Below are 17,477 nucleotides of genomic sequence, written 5' to 3'. Positions count from 1 at the left end.
TTTCAACTTTTTACATCAGGTTATGGTTTCCAGATACTCCATAATCACTGGAGTCAAACTAGAACTCAGTGAGATGGATGAAGTGCAAAGCCCAACCCAAGTGCAAAGGCTATTACATTGATCAGGGCAGTCTTGTCCATTCTGTCCTCTCATGCATTCTCTCCCTTGCCTTATCCATATCCCCTACAGTCCTTCCTAAAGTTAGAATAACAGAGTTTAAGGCCAGAAGGCACCATCAGATCACCTAGTCTGACCTCCTGTATATCATAGGCCACTAACTCAATCCAGCACTCCCACTAAACAAACATGTATCATCCTGTGCAGTGCATCTCACTGACTTCAAGACTGATCCCAAATATCTTGGCAAGATCATTGATTCTCTGTCAATCAATCAGATTTATGGTCTATCTGCTGTATCATCTTTAAGGGCTATGCTTACCCGTCATGATGATATTCATTACTCAGTGTACATTTCTGTAGCTGTTGCTCTCTAATATAGTGTATCCTGGCTTGGATATTGGGATATGGTCCGAGAGGTCATACCTTTTGAAGTAAATGGTAGTATTCAATCTGGCCCATTTACCACCAGCACTTAAGCATGTGCTTAACTATAAACACATTTAAATCCCATTGACTTAATTAAGTTAAGCATGTGCTGAAGAGCTGTGCTGAATCAGGGCCTCTTTGAGGCATTTGATTTTACAACACGGGTTCTCCAAGAATTGTTCGACTCTTTCTTGTATTTCCAAGCAGTTGATTGTACTTGGCAATGGGGCTGCTCATGGTAGAAAGTGCTATGAATGGGGTTTGCTCACTGGGACAGGGACAGCTTGTCTTGAACATTTCTAAAGAATCATGCACTCTTGTAGCGTAATAGATACAAAAAACTGCATTAACAAATCATCATTAATTCTGCAAAGGATGATATTATACTTAACTTTAAGCACATGGATAGTACCATTGAGTTCAATGGGAATGTTCATAGGTATAAAATTAAATACACTTGTAAGGGCCTGATTTTCCAAGGTCAGAGCCTGAGACTGCAGCACTTAACAGTTAGAAAATGCCAGATCTAGGGTTGTCTGTGCAATCGTGACTTTGCCCCTTGTGCATTATAATATGGTCTTTGATTAGATGGGCGAATACTGTTTTTTTCCCAGAGAACATCTGCATTATTCCTAGCACAAGATTTATTTATGCCATGTGAAAATTCAGTGCTTTGCAAATCAATGGCTTTGGATAGAAACTTTCCTTCGTGTCAGAATTATGGAAGAAATGTTAGTTCCCATGTGGCAATAAATATGTGAAAGAAAGTCAGTTTTTAAAGGAATCTTGGCTGGCATTTTAGCTATCATTTTTCTGGAACTTTAATTCTTGGTAACGGATTATGTGTATTGTACACAAAGTCCAAGTTATTAATGAAGGTCTAACAGAGTGTATTTACCAAGATTGATTTTGTTGGCAGATTTGGGGTGTATTTTTTGTGCAAAATGCCAAGATGAACAACCTTTGATGTTTCAAATTCATTGTTAATAACTTGCAATTTTATTTATGATGTGGTACAGTTAGTATATTTCTGCTCTTTCGGGATTGATACCCTGATATTTGTTTTTCATTTCTACTTCCTATGTTAAACTTCATGATATATTTCATTGCTTAGTTTTTTGGCTCATGTCATTTTAAAATGAGAGCTAATGATGCAGACCACAGCATGATGATACTGTAGAAAGTCACGAGTCATTCAACAAAGTGGAAGCACAGCAGGCCTGATTAACTAATGTGTAATCTAGTGTAACTCCAGTGAAGCCACTGGATTTCCATCAGCACAAAACTGGGGTAATGCAGTCGTGAATCAGGCCCATCATATTTCTGTTAAGGACAATACAAAATGAAAAGCAACCCACTATAGTTTTGTACACTTTGCATGCATTCATTGTCAGAATGAGTTGGCCTCCCTTTTATGTGTTTAAGGTCTTACTATCTGAATGTGTGGAAGAGATTAGGAAATGGCTGCACATTATGAAGCTGTCTGTTTACCTGTGATAGCATGTTTGGGTCAATAATGTCTCAAAATGCAGGGATCTGACTGGTATTTTTGGTTAAAAATTTAGCACATTCACTGCTAGTAGGAAATACTTACTTTTACTTAGTGAGTGAATTATTAAAGGACATTTTAAGTACATGTAGAATACCTTTATGTCTGAGCCATGACAGCAGCCACAAACCAAGAATGCAATGAGTCTAGATATTATAGGAGTAGATTGGGAGCCAGAATTCCTGGATTCTACACCTGGCCATGCTGACTTACGGTATAAGTTTGGGAAAGATTGACACCTAAGTTGACTGAATTCAGGCCCCTGTCCAATAAAGCATTCAAACACATGCCTAAGTGCTGTGTTGGTTCAGGGCCCAAGATTGTAAGACTTCTGAGGCCATGAGTGTCTCTGTCTAGGTCTGCTATGAAATGCCTTGCACACAGTTGGGTGGTGTTAATTATTATTCAATGTTATTTGATAAAGTAGGAGGTATTTGTGGGTGCCTAGCATCTCTGAAAACCAGGCTACAAGCTTATATGTCTTAGGCATGAATTTAGGTGCTCAGCTTTATTCATTCAAATTTTAAAAATTGGCCCAATTTTCTGAGCATCCACTTCTCTCAGTTTAAAAAGGGGATAACACTTATCAGTCTCACTGTGGTGTTGAGGTTTATTTCGTGATTACAAAGGTGCAGTATAAGTATTATTATAAACAAACAATTCTCTCTTCAATTGAATCTAGGTACTATCCTGTGTGGGTTGATGAGCTACCCAGATGTGTTGATCTGCCACAGAAATGACTGGAATAGAAGCTCAAAGCCTGGAGGAATATGTAAAGGGGTGAACTACAATGAAAAAAAGCAGCAGTTTTTATTCAGTCTGGGAGGACAAGAGTTCGCTGGAAGTAAGTAAATATATTCTTTCATCTTAAATTATGTTTGCTAAATTATCCTATACTCACTGTCCACATAGACCCTCCAGCCCTTTTCTCCATTCCACTCAGTGAAAGCTCTCCCTGACTTCAGTAATAGCTTTGCTGGAATAAGGACTGCAGGATCTGGCTATGTATGAGCCAAGTAGAATGAATTTAATTGCAATGGGCTTAAAATGCAGCAAGAGCAGTTTAGGTTGGACATTAGAAAAACTTCCTGACTGTCAGGGTGGTTAAGCACTGGAATAATTTGCCCAGGGAGATTGTGGAATCTCCATTGTTGGAGATTTTTAAGAGCAGGTTAAACAAACACCTATCAGGGGTGGTCTAGATAATACATAGTCCTTGCATGAGTGCAGGGGACTGGACTAGATGACGCCTTGAGGTCCCCTCCAGTACTACAATTCTATGAATTATCCATTAGTCTGGTGCATTTGCAGGGCCACCCAGAGGATTCAGGGTGCCTGGGGCAAAGCAATTCAGGGGCCCTTTAATTAATTAAGCGCCTTTTTAATTTTTACTCACCCGGCGGCGCTCTGGGTCTTCGGCGGCATTTCGGCTGTGGGTCCTTCACTCACTCCAGGTGTGTTCGGCGGCACTAAAGGACCCGCTGCTGAAGTGCCACGGAAGACACTATAGAATACTATATTCTCGTGGGGGCCTCTGCAGGGCCCGGGGCCTGAGGCAAATTGCCCCACTTGCGCGCCACCCCGCCCGGGCAGCCCTGGCATTTTTATGACTTAACCTACAAGAATGGGCCCTTTGTACTTTATTGTGGCTACCTGTGTTAATGAAAATAAACAGAGTTCAAAACACATTGTTGTACATTGTTCTGCAAGGGCTTTGTTGAACACTTAATTCAGGTCTGTTTCAAGTAAACCATCTATCTAAAAACAAAGGTATCCGTTGTCTCATTTGTACTGTAGTCAGTGGCTGCTTCCAGATTTCATGTGATCTAAACTCTTGGCATAAATTAATTTTATGGCAATTTAATTTTCAAGGTTTGTAAACTCAAAACCATGTTTCAAAGACAAGGGATCCTGTGACTGTGCAGTTATGTGTTTTTATTACTTATTTAGATTCAAAGGTCAGAAGAACCTTAGTGATACGCAAGACAGATACCTTGTGTGGTGTGTTGTCTAGAGGAACTAAAAATTCTTATTCAGCTTTTAGAGTTAGATTTTTTTTTTAAATAGTGAGGCACCGCAACTGCTTGTGTAAATTAATTATGTGTTTAAAATATGAGCATGCAGATGCAACTGGTCGATTGTGTGCACAAAGGTCTTGACTCACCACTCTACAGGAGTGACAGCTGGGTAAAAGCAGAGCAATATAGCAGTGAATCAGGCTCAAAATATGGAGTCTCACATTTAAACAGGATAACTTACTGAGCAAACAGATGAATGTATGCAACTGCTTTTGTACTCTCAACTATATACTGATGGTGTTCAGTTGCCAGTTTTTACCCATCACCATATATTATGTATATGGAGTTCAGGTACCAGGTTCTGAAAACTTAAACCCAGCATTATCACAAGTGTCCACAATTTTAGCTGCCTCTCAGGGTCCTGATTTTTCAGAGGTGTGGACACCAACAATTACCATTTAAATTGAGTGGTGTCCTGAATGCTCAGAACCTCTAAAAGCTAGCCCCGAATATCTCAGCTTGAGTGGCCAAAACCTGGGGCACCAAAAATTGGTGAACGCTTTTGAAAGTAAGGACCCCAGTACTGCAGCTGGATCTGTCTAGGCAGAGACCCAGACCCTGTGGCGCTTCATTGAATTCAGTGAGATACCATATGGGCATGGGGTCTGCTTGCATAGATCCCATTGCAGGATCAAGACCTTGGGACTTAACTTGTCTGCCAAAGATTCACCATGTGTAAAAAGGTAATAATTATGCTTCTGGGGTGGGGGAGAGAGGAGAGGAGGGGAGGGGGTGCTATGTAGGTCAGTTGATGTTTTTACAGCATTTTTAAGATAAAAGGTGCTGACTATTATAATACAGTCTGTTACCAATGCTTTGACTGGTTAGACAGCATTTAAGATTCTTATTGCAGCGCTTAGCTGCTGTGTTGATGGGTGCAGTATCAGAATCTATATGGACAGATAGAGAAATGCTGCTTACGGTACTTATGACTTCTCAACAAACATCTGGTGGAGGTTCTTTTACATCCTCCATTACTACTGTATCTAAGCACCTCATACCCTTTAATCTATTTAGTCTCACGACATCCCTGTGAGGTAGGGATGATCCCCCTTTTACAGATGGGGAACTAAGGCACAGAGAGACAAGTGACTTCTCTAGGTTTACATGGGAAGTCTGTGGCAGCACAGGGCTCACCAGACATAGGCTAGCACCCAAACTACCAGGCCATCTTTCCTTTAGTGTCGTTGTACTGTAATTGTTATTGCGTAGTTGTATTAAGCTTTGGAATGTGTTGTGATATAATTTCCTGGCCGCTCAGCATAAACCATTTGATTAATTTTAGCAATTGCACTACTGAACATTTCTTTCTTTGTCAGCTTCTGAGCTCTCAGAAGAAATGGAAGAAGCCGTTAGCAGCTTTCAGCGGGTTTACCTGTGGGGAGGTGAGTTTTATCCTGCTGCCAGTTATAAGAGGTTGGAAAAATAAAAGACCAAAAAAATTGGGGCCACATTCTCTGCCAGTGTAAACTGGAAAAGCCATTTGACTTTAATGGAGCTACACCAGTAGAAAACTTGGCCTTAGACCAGAGTCTTTTCTCACCTACAAGGCATGATGCTGGTGTAGAATCAGTGTAAGCAAGAGGTGAATTAGGCCCATTGTTTCTTAAATCTATGCGAGAAGCTATGGAGATAAAGCCATTTATCTCATTGTCAGCCCCTAGATACCATGGTAATTTGGCATTTTGCAAATATCTAGATAGATTTGTTTAATTATCATGACTCATTGCAAGCTTCCATTGTTCCCCTTAGATTTACTGCATGAATATCCCCAAACACTTTTTTGCTACTGCTCTAGGAGTACATAGGGTGACATGCTTCTAGAGCCTTGGTATTGATTATTTCCTGATTATGGATATTTACTGAGTTTAGTGGATTCATTTTGGTTCAGCATGGTGGGATTTTCCAAAGCACCTAAGGCAGTTCCAGAGCTTTTGAAAATCCAACACTCGGAATATAAGAACTTCCCTATCAGAACAGATCAGTGATCATTCTAATCTGGTGCCCGTCTCAGCCAGTGGCCAGTGCTCGATTCTTTAGAGGTAGTTGTAAAGCCTCCTGTAGTGTAATTCACTTGTGCAGTATATATCACAGAGAGGAATTTCTTCCTAACTCCAGCTGGTGAACTCTTGTACCCTGAAGCATGGGGACTGATACACTAACTGGCCCCAAAACAGGGGCTAAGTGCAGACACAATTGTTTCATCCTTCGGTGAAACTTCCTTAGCTGTTTGCTTAGATAATAACATTGCACTGTAAAATGTTCTTTGTTAACTTGTTGTGTAAAACTCAGTACCAGCAAACTGTTTAGGAATGAATAGTCAGTATGTTTCATAGAAGAACTGCATCTGGAATCAATGTGAGCTTAAGGGACAGTCTTTTTGTTCTGTGTCTGTACAGCGCCTAGCACAATTGGGGTCCTAGTCCATAACTAGGGCTTCTAGGCACTATATTAATACCAATAATACAGAATAATAAATAGCTTTGATTGTGTTCTAGGTTCTGATATGATTACCCGGACGAAATCCTCTGCATGTGATGCGGCTGTTTTACAAACCCAGACTGAGCTAATGTTACCAGGTACTGGGCAGTACTGCAGTAGGTGCTGGGGGGTGTTGGTGACCTGTGATGTACAGGAGGTCAGACTAGATGATCTGATGGCCCCATTTGGCTTTAAACTCTATGACTCTGTGAAATAACAAGGGGAAACTTCAGATTTGATACATTTCATGTGACAAACAAGGAGGATGGGTTTAAGACAGCGTAGGAGAATGCAGAATTTAGCTGTGAGTGCCCAGAACACTTGGTGTCAAATCTATTGTTTTGCTCTTTATTGAAGTACATGCATGGGGAATGAGTGGGTTTGGGCAGATTGGTTCAGACAAAACAAGAACCCCCCTGAACCTTCTCCCCAGCTTCTCTTCCTTTTTCATTTTTGCATGTCCCTGCACTTCCATGGCCAGGACAGAAGTGAAAGGTCTGGAATATCAGAGGAGAGCCTGTCCTCATGACAACTGTACAGACTCAGAGGATTTGGCTTCTTCTGATAAGCTTCTGAATGAACGTAATAGTCCATAACTATGCTGATTTGCACCAGCTGAGGTTCTGGCCCACAGACTTTTGGGAGCTTAATGGAACCAAGCCTGAGCTCTGAAACTAGAATCATAGGCCTTTTGTCCATAGCTGCCTGCTGTTCCAGATTCTGCTCTTGGTTAGGCCAGTGTAAATCCAAAGCAACTCAACTGAAGTCACTAGAGTTTCTACACAAGTGTAAATGAGAAAAGGATGTGGCCTCTTGATGGCAGCGTTTTGGTTCATCTTTACCAAGTTGTAATCCTTCTGTGAAACTTTGATGAATGTCTGTGGGAGACGCAGGTGTGATTTAAGGCAGGTAAAATGGTAAAACAGGGCAAACTGTTATTGATTTATCTCATATAATTTGCATGAAAGATGAACTAAAATTCCTGTTTAACTGGCTAAGCTCCCATATGATTAGTGGACCATAAGTCTAGACTTTAAAAGGAGGAATAAAAACATTTAAAACATTCTTTTCATTTAGCTGCCAAGACTTGAGTTCAGGGCCTTGGGGTTCTACGTTTTCCCTGCAACAATTGATGATATCATTAAAACCTAAAGCAATGCAGCTTTCTGCACCGTGCCTTAGGGATGAGTCATATCAGCTACTGTTTCAAGAGGGGCTGTCCCTAAATTACGCAACACATTTTTGGTGATTTTTTTTTTTCCAAAACCCACCCACCTCTTGTAACTTTTTGTAACACTGAAACAAACACATCCACTTAAGGACCTACTCACCCACTATTGTGTTACACAATTTATGGACAGCCCCAGAGAAACCTAGGAGACTGAAGGCTTGGGTCTTGACAGGTAAAATGACTTCCAGGTTATCTGTTAAAAAGACAGAGTGACTGAGAAATCTGGGGAAATATCTGCAAGAGTGAGACTTTTTATTACCGCACGATCATGTTTAGAGCACATGGCAACATTTCTGAATATTTTATGATAAGGGAAAATGAATAGACACAATAAACACCCTGCACATGTTCAGCTTGAGATATGTGTGAGGTTTAGCATTTGTGATCCAAGTATTAGTGTTTCTTTGGTTTTGTGTTTCAATTTTTCGCTGACTATTTTAGTGCTTCATGGATTAAAGAACGTGGGAGTTGTACAGGGCCAAAATAATGTGCGGTGTGGTCTGCTCCTCTCTTTTGACAAATAAGCGAGTGTTAATTGACAAACTGGAAGGAGATCAGTGGAAAAACAACAAAAATGTCCCGAGAGCTGCATGGGCTTATTTAAGGGGAACAATTGAAAAGAGACAAAAATAGCTCAGGGACAACAATGGGAAGGCACCACAGTCTACTCACATTTGAAGACAGCATATGTCAGGGATAGAGAAGAATTACTTAAGGTGCTATGTGGGGGTATTACTGGGAGAAATAGGATTAAATTAATAAAAGGAGTATTTTGGCTAAGTATTGGGGGAAACTTGCTGATAGTGGGCTGTTGCATAACTTCCCAAGGGAACTGGTGGAAATTGCATCACTGCAGGTCATTAAAACTAACTTGGTTAATATACAAGAAAAGATATTGTGAGCAATGATCCTGCAATGGCAGGTAGATGGACTGGATAAAGTTAACAGCCTTTCCATTTCTTGCTGGTGCATTTATTTTTTTAATTCCTGGTTGATGGAGATGCTGTGATATGAGCATATTCAGCTCCTTAATAGACTCTTGAGAAAAAAGATAAAATACCAACCCAGACACAGTTCAAATACAGAGGTATTATCCCTGGAACAGTCCTATTTAAAACCAACCTGGATATACATTAACCCTGAGAAAAGGTTTCAGCTGTCACACTGTAGAATTCAGAGTTTTACATATAAACAATCCTCATGTATCCCAGATTGTAAATCAATCTTCTTCTTCTTCTTCTTCTTTTTTTTTTAAATGTGGATCAGATTCTGTAATGGAACTTTTTTCCCTAATGGACAACAGCCTGATACAACTAGACCAAAGCCGCTCCCTCCCATCCCAGCAGTACTGGCTCTTCAAACACAAGTATTCAGCAGAGCAGGCAACACTCTGGTGTCTCACACGTAAGAAATCTTAGACCTTTAGTCTACATGTTAGTAGGGAAACAATAATTAATCAGCAGTTTCGATAGCTACTCTAGTCATGGGTGTTAGAACCCGCAGCATTTATGGATTTTTTTCCACAGGGAAAGCGTAAAAATTCACATGGGAGTCATGTAATCGCCAGCCTCAATAAGAAGCCACCCAGCCCATGATGAGGCTGGCAGGCTGGCACCACTCCCTTGCCGCTCAGTGGCTTTGTCAACTGTGGCAAAAAAAAAAAAAATCACTGCTGGTGCATCTTCACTAGCGGTAGCAGCCGTGGAAGCTATAGAGTAGTGTAGACCGTACCCAACTGTTCGTACTACCAAGTTAGATGGCGTGTTAAAATCATCTGAGTCTTGCCTACATTAATGCTGTGGAGCTGCACCAGTGGTGAATTCCAGAACATGAATTTTTGCCAGGGTAGGCACAGTTGTTTGTAAAAACGTGAGTGAGCCCCTAGGTAAAGAAAGGACAAAAGTCGTGGTGTAATGCTCAAAAATGTCTGTTATAAAAGGTGAAGATCTCTCCAGTTTTCCATGATGCTGGGGTTCAGATATGGGTCTGATGCTCCTCTCATACTACAGAGTAACTCCACTGACATCGGTGAAGTTACACTGTGAGGGTAACAATGGGGTAAGAGAGAGGAGAATCAGGCCCTGTGTTTGTCTATTGCCTGTTCATCCATTGTGATGTCCCAAGTGCCTGACTTTAAGACATTAAAACACCAAAGAAAGGTGACCTGCAAATGAGGAAAAAATGGTGTGCAGCCATGTTTGCTGTTTTAATGATGCATAAACAAACCCTGAAAGGTTTCTTTTAGCCACAGTGTGACCTGGAAATGGAGTAAAAGGTAGTAAAGAATAAAGAGGGCGATCACTGCATAGTTTTCTCAAGTCATCTTCCTGGCACCTGTTATCCCTCTGTTATTTAGCTCTGCAAGACATCATTCAAATCAAGTTTACTGTCTATAGTACATATTTTATGAAACAGCGCTGGCACAGTGTAGAAATGTTGGGGGATAACATATTTCCATATTTTGGAAAGATGGGTCGCTACGTCTCTGGCTATGCTTACACTGCTCAGGGCATCAGTCCTGTAGCACAATAATTAGCAAACTGGCTTGATCAGTTCTTTATTTTATTTTTTTAAAAGTGCATTAGCACCTTGGAGTTTTGCAAAATTCCTCTGCTATAGCAAGGAAGGAAGGCAGCCAGCCAGCCAGGGTGTGAATTTCAAGGTAAACCACTAAAAGGAAGCAACTCATATGGTTCATCTGCATAAAAGCATTTTTAGTGTATGAGAGAAACTCTCCAGAAATAATTTTACAAACTTTTCATAGGACATTCTGGAAAATGTTTGCTGATACTGCCTTTTTATTTTATAAACCAGAAGAAATATGCAATTGTTATTGTAGGCTTAATATATTGAATTAGTTTGGAAATCCTCATATCTGTTTCTTGGGTGTTCTGATCCCTGTTTTATAAAAAGATTGCCTAAAACAAAAAAAGACTGTGAACCAGATCCTACTCTCAGCTTTTCCTGTGTAAACCTGGAGTAACCCCACTCATGCCAGGAAATTATTCTGAGATTACATCAGTTGAAAGCAGAATTTGTCCCTATTTATTTTTCTTATACAGTAATATCATAATAAGATCAATAAAACACACCTCAGTAAAGAGTATTTGTGCTATAGGTTTAATATTAAGAATGATAAACAAGTGAGAGATGGGAATGGGGAGAAGGGGAACGCAAATAGCTAAGTTTATAAAACTGAGCTGCTTTCTGCCTCTTAGGTTGTGCACAAGAAGATGCATTTTGTCAACTGGCAGCTCTTCAGAATACCACAAGCACATATTTTGCCTGCATTCTCTATCCAGAGGCTCAGATCTGTGATAATTACATCAACCACATCCCCCAAAACTGTCAGACTGTATTACCTCAGCAACTGCAGACCGTGTATCACAAAATAGGTGAGCTTTAATTTCTGTGTTAAATTGTATATTTCAGACAGATGTATATTGTATTCCTGGCAGCATCGATCAGCATCTCAGCTTTTAATTTGAAGGATGTCAAATAGGAATGTAGGAATGTTATAAACTGCAAGAAGGAAGACTAGGTGGCTCTGGAAATAACATAAAGTAGCAATGAAAGACTAACATTAGTAACTGAAAGGCATCATGTCTATGTGGTGGCCAATGTGCTGGTGATCTCCCTTCAGTTTCTAGTGGAAGAATATTCATAACGCATCCCTGTTAGCATCTATGTCAGAGGGGCCAAACGAAGCTGCACCAGGAGTCCTCAGACCTTTTCCTAGTCTTAACAGTATTTGAGTATGGAGATTGTCTTTGGGATGTCTCCCTTCACATTCACAATCATTGACATCCCTGTAGCAACTGCAGTAATTGCGTTCATGGGAAAAGAAATGTTAGAAAAGTGTTTAAAGTATTTTTAGCTTCCTTATAGCTTCCAGCCCCATAATATCGCTCTGTTTTAAATGAAAGAACCCAACACCTGAAGTACTCAACATTGACTCTATTAAGAGCCCAAAGGGAAGGGGAAGCTGCATAAAATACCCACTCTGCATTCTTCCAGTCTGTCCAGAGATGTTGCATTCTGTCCAAAGTGGACTGCATAATTCAGTGGCCTGAAATCACTTCAATACAAGTCCCTGCTAGCCTGGGATTTCAGAACCTGAACTTGAGTCCCTTACTTATCAGCCCATCTTGCTGTCATTATAATGCCTGTTGGGCATTCATCCTGTGTAGAAACAAATCTAACCGTCAAACATATTTATTGTTGGTCTAAATTTATCTTCCAATACACTGAGAAATCAGCACTGTGTCATAGAAATGTTGCTTTCTCTCTCCTCTTTATGTTCGCTTGATAGTATAAATCATTTGAAGAAAGAAGTAACTTTCCCTTTGATTTTTTCAGTCATACTAGAAGGGACTGTGAAGAGCTTCTACACACGTTTACCGTTCCGTAAAGTAACTGGAATTTCAGTGAGAAACAAGATTGATATGAGCGGGAAAGCCGTTTCCGATGGGTATGATTCAACTCAATTCAGTTTTGTTAGCATGGGACTTTGGCCACATCCAAAATATCAAAACCATATCATGTAAATGGAGAGGATCAGGCATATTCATTAAAAATATTAAAGAGCAGTATATCTTTTTGGGAGAATAACCAATATATTACAAATATTAATCACACAATTTTAAGTGAATTTATAATGTATTCATTGTATTATCTAGTCTGTATAATACGACACCACAAAATCAGTGATTGGTTGGATAGAACTGTTGTCAATAACACACAAAATGTTTTCAGTACAGTCACTCTTCTAAATAACAACAGCTGAACTCTTATACATACAATACAAAGAACTAGACAGTGCAGTCAGAGTTTGCAGAATCTGCACAACTCCTCACTGCAGTGTATTGGCTAAACCCTAGGGACCTGCAGACCCTAAGGGCACATTCCTTATTTAAATAGAAAATTGCCTGTCCCCTAATAAATTAGTGCAGGATGCCTTTTATCCCGTACCTCAACATATTAAAATATTATCAGTATGCAAAACCATTTTTATTATGACCTTACTTTCCAATGTGACAAAGTTTGTAAAATTAGACAATGTAGTAAGGCAGAGTCGGTCCCAGGATTTACTGAACTAATGTATGTCTAGCACAGAGAATCCCAAACTATGGGGCACAGCCCCCTGGGGGAGCACAATAAAGTTATCGGGGGGCATGAAGACTTGATGGGGCCATGCTGAAAGGTTGGAGTCAGAAGGGGGCTCTATCCGGCAGGGGAAGCAGACAGGGCTCTGTGCAGGTGGTCTTGGCTTCCAGGACCAGGCTCCTTGCCCACCTTGTCCCCCCACTGCTGCAGCTGGAGTAGCCACCAGCCAGCGGTTATGCTTTTCTGCTGAGGATGTTGGCAGAGACTCTGTGAGTGGGGAACAAAAGGCTGCACCCTGGGAGGACTGACAGCCCCTCCCCTCCCCCCCGCCGCCAGACAGAGCCCCTTCCTGACCCTTGCCCTTCAGCCCAGCTCCACACAGCCCCATCCACTTGCCCTGCCAGATGGGGCTGCGCTCAAGGACTGGAGTCAGCAGAGGGCCAGTAATCACTGGTGCATCTTTCCACTCCCGTCCCAACCCTGGCCCTTCAGTGCGGCCCTGTTCACTTTCAGAGCTGGGTCCCAGCAGCCAAGAGTGCCTGCCTGCAGGGAAAGGAAGGTTTCCTCAGCTGCCACATGGTTAGTACGCCCTACCCTTTGTGGTACTGGGCACCCCACCCCTGGCCCCTGTGGGTACAGGATATTCCTCCCCCCAGGGGTGCTAAGAAAACAGTTCTGTATTTTTGAAATACAATGCTGGCAACCCTAGGCAGACCCCTGTTGGAATTGTGAGCAAGGCTATAGTTTCAACAGGCTGTCAATTGTACTAAAGTCTGGAGTATTTTTTCTTCTTCCCCCTGTTAGGTTTTTTGAGTGTGAGCGCCGATGTGATGCTGACCCCTGTTGCACAGGATTTGGGCTTTTAAATGAGTCACAATCAACAGGTATTCTTTACTGAAGCAGTCGGGGGCGGGAAGTGGGAGGGGGTCAGGCTGTTTGGGGAGGCATAGCCTTCCCTACCCGGCCCTCCATACAGTTTTGGAAACCTGATGTGGCCCTCAGGCCAAAAGGTTTGCTCACCCCTGGGCTAGGCCCTCCATTTCTCAGAGGTGCTGAAACGTTAGCTGAGAGACTCCCATTGACATCAATGGGCTTTGGAACTAACCCTAGTTACCTGATGGTGTCCCCATTGAAATCAAGAGAGTTTTATCACTAACTTCAATGGAAGCGGGATCTGGCCCTAAGTGACCTAATGAGTCTTTTCCTTCTCCGATTTCTGAGCCTAAGGAACTTTCATATAAGACTTAGTGGAACCAGAAAATATTAATTTTCTTAAAAGTCTTATTTAAAACAAAGTTACCATGGTGATTTTTGTAACTGGATATTTTCCCGATAGGTGGTGAGGTGCTCTGCTTGACTCTGAACAGTTTAGGAATCCAGACCTGCACTGAGGAAACGGGAAGCACTTGGCAGATTTCCGATTGCAGCTCTCCAGATGTCAGGATATATCCATTTGGCTGGTATCAGAAGCCTGGTGAGTAATGCAGGTGGTCTGCCATTTAGAACGTCTTCTGCATAATGTTATTTATTTGCTTTATAGTAATGCCTAGAGGCCCCAAACAAAATTGGGAACCCATTGTATTAGGAACTGGACAAACACATAGTAAGAGACAGGCCCTGCCTCAAAGAGGCTACAGCTAGAGGAGGCAGACAAAGGATGCATTTTATCCCCATTTTACAGATGGGAAACTGAGCGACAGAGAGGTTAAGTGAGTTTCCCAAGATCAAACAGAAAGTGAGTGACAGAGCCAAGAACTGAATCTTATATCCCAGTCTAAGCCCTCAGTTTAGTTACAAGGTCATACTTCATTTCCACCATCCAGATTATACTAAGGTTCAGCAGTCAGTAAACCATACCAATTTTAGAAGCTATACTGGGATATGTGGAGGCCAATACTCTCTTATCTAGGTCTTGACTTTTGAACCACTGAAGTCAATGGGAGTTTTGTTCCTATGTTTAGTGAAGGCAGGATTATGTCCAGAGTTTAAATACCAATAATACTGCATTTCTAATGTGCCTTGAAATAATTCAGCCATTGATAAAAGATAGCTTATTTAGGTGAAGGAAGTGTTTCCAGAAGACAAGAACAGCATAAAGAGGGAAGTTTATTGGAACTGGTCAAAATATATTTTATTTTCCATAAAAAATGTCAACAAAACTAAATATTATTTCTGATGAAAATTTTCACTGAATTAGTTTAGGGTGAGGGGTTATGTGTTGTTTGTTTTTGTTTTTAAAGAAAACTCTCAACCCCATAATTTTCCGTTTCGGAAAACTAAAACCGGGATAATTTAGGTTTTTAACAACTGCAAACCAAACTTTTTTTTTTTTTTTTTTTACAAAAACATCAAAAATGTAAATGAAAATGGAAATTTTCTTGGGAAGATGTACATTTAATCAACAAGCCATTTTTTGTCCAAATATAAAAAAGCTGGAAAACTTTCAGTCATCAATAGTAATAATGAGAGTTTCAAGCTACCAAGTAGCTCAAAAATATAAATTATGGTGTTTTTTCTCTAATTACAGAGCAATTCAGTGACAGTCACATTTCTTTTAGAGAAAGAGAACAAAACACAAGAAAGAATAAAAGTAACATGACTGTCAGTTATTAGCACTTAGATATTTAAGTGCCCTGCACAGAAAATATGGACATAACATTTCCACAGCTAAATGGCCCATATAATGCAAAATCTTTCTTGATGACTTTCAGTTACTCTGCTTACAGTAGCTATATTGGTGCACTTGACACCAAGATTGCAAAAAAATGTAAAAGAATTTGGAACACCGAAATCCTCTTGTACATTTATCTGGTGGAAAACTATAGTCATGTAGTTTTTTGACTTTATATTCTAGGGATGGAGGTCCCAGGGAGGATAATTTCTAATTCGGTTGGGGTGAGGCAATGGCAGGAGAGGGAGGAGTAGAGTAACGGGATGGTGCATAGGTGCTGAAAATAGGGGTGCTGCTGCACCCCCTGGCTTGAAGTTGTTTCCATTATATACATGATTTACCGTTTGGTTCAATGGCTCTCAGCACCCCCGCTATACAAATTGTTCCAGCACCCCTGGGATGGTGCATTTTGGAGTGAATGTTCTCTTGCTGGTCACCTGTTTTCTCGGAAGTGGACAGGCTGACCTGAGCTACAAAGTTCAGCTCCAGATCTGGATTCAAACTTCCCTGGATTCTGGAAATGTTTATAGATTCATTCATAGATTCCAGTGCTAGAAGGGACCATTGTGATCATCTAGTCTGACCTCTTGTGTAACACAGCCAGAGAGAGGCCATAGAACTTCCCGCAAATAATTCCTGGAGCATATCTTTTTAGGAAAACATCTGGGATCTTGATTTAGGCTCATTTCTGCATAAAACTATTGTTTGTTAGTTTTTTTTTTTTTTTTTTTTTGTGGTGGTGGGAAACAGGGAAGGAGGGGTAGTATTGTTTTTAGGAAGCCCTGCTTTACACTAAAATGCTCAGCCACCCTGAATTCTCTCTGTGTGGCCTAAAAAATATGCGCCACAGACCTTAGAGAACACGGGGGGAGATTTCTGCTTGCTGGAGGGGTCACTGAACTCTGTTAGACTTGCAGTCTCTTTTTTAGCTTTGCCAAGCTAATTAGAATCCTGCCTGCGGGTGGCTGTTCTGCATGTACCATATTGGAGCCTAAATTGTTTATTTTTTCTTTGTCTTCTTGGAAAGTATTAAATTATTCTGAGCAACAAGCTCTGTGCTGTCTGACTAGCTGACCACAGCGTGTGGGCGGGGTTCCACTTTCTCAGGCTTTCCTTTGGTGCAGCAGAAACACTAAGGGAAAATGGAGGCATGCCTGAGTCCAATCCTGCTATCGTTACTCAAGCAGACTACAGTGGGACTAGTTCCATAGAGTTTAAGGCAGAAAGGTCTATTAAATCATCTAGTCTGACCACAGCTCATTTAATATCACCCTGTATTGAGCCCAGTAGAGGTATATGCAAGGATTGCTCATGTGGAAAAGGGATTACTATAGCAGGATCCACTGGATATGCAATCCAATCGGTGTGGGGGGAAGGGGGGGCTTTGCTTCTGTGCAGAATCCCACTGAAGACATGGCTCCACAGGGGTGCAAAGGCCTGCTGGGGTGGATCAAGGCCTGCATTTGTACCAAATGGCCGGAGTAAGGACCCAATCCTGCTCCACCCCTGTTGAAGTCAATGAAGACTTTGCCACTGAATTTCATTTAGAGCAGGATCACACTGCCGATTGCTTCATTACTGCTATTTTTAAGTCTATTTCCTTTCTCCTCTGTAATACATAGAAAGCTTTTGCTTCTTGTCTCCTCTTTCCAAGGGAGGCTGTTGAGCTAATTGTCTGAAACAGCATTTGAAAATCCTTCTCTGGGTGACTATTGACAGTTTTGGTTATTAGAATTGAAATAACTGAGCAATGAATCCACTATTTACATTATGTTCTGCATTTCACTCAGCTTGGGCATTGAAATTAGGCTGGTC

The 17,477-nt window shown here is 41.1% G+C and overlaps 1 protein-coding gene across 1 annotated transcript in view; it reads left to right on the top strand.

The window, feature by feature from the left end:
• The window catches only part of TG (thyroglobulin), a 197,897-nt gene that overhangs the window by 65,668 nt on the left and 114,752 nt on the right, over nt 1–17,477 (top strand). The window contains exons 24-31 of the mRNA XM_084619139.1: nt 2,778–2,939; nt 5,493–5,558; nt 6,672–6,752; nt 9,152–9,289; nt 11,104–11,280; nt 12,245–12,356; nt 13,796–13,875; nt 14,328–14,465. Of these exons, the coding sequence (XP_084475265.1) occupies nt 2,778–2,939; nt 5,493–5,558; nt 6,672–6,752; nt 9,152–9,289; nt 11,104–11,280; nt 12,245–12,356; nt 13,796–13,875; nt 14,328–14,465 (954 nt within the window). The remainder of the gene's footprint in view (nt 1–2,777; nt 2,940–5,492; nt 5,559–6,671; nt 6,753–9,151; nt 9,290–11,103; nt 11,281–12,244; nt 12,357–13,795; nt 13,876–14,327; nt 14,466–17,477) is intronic.

The sequence above is a fragment of the Lepidochelys olivacea genome, assembly GCF_965140295.1.
Source record: "Lepidochelys olivacea isolate rLepOli2 genome assembly, chromosome: 2".
Lineage (NCBI taxonomy): Eukaryota > Metazoa > Chordata > Testudines > Cheloniidae > Lepidochelys > Lepidochelys olivacea.
This window is presented reverse-complemented; position numbering and strand designations above follow the sequence as displayed.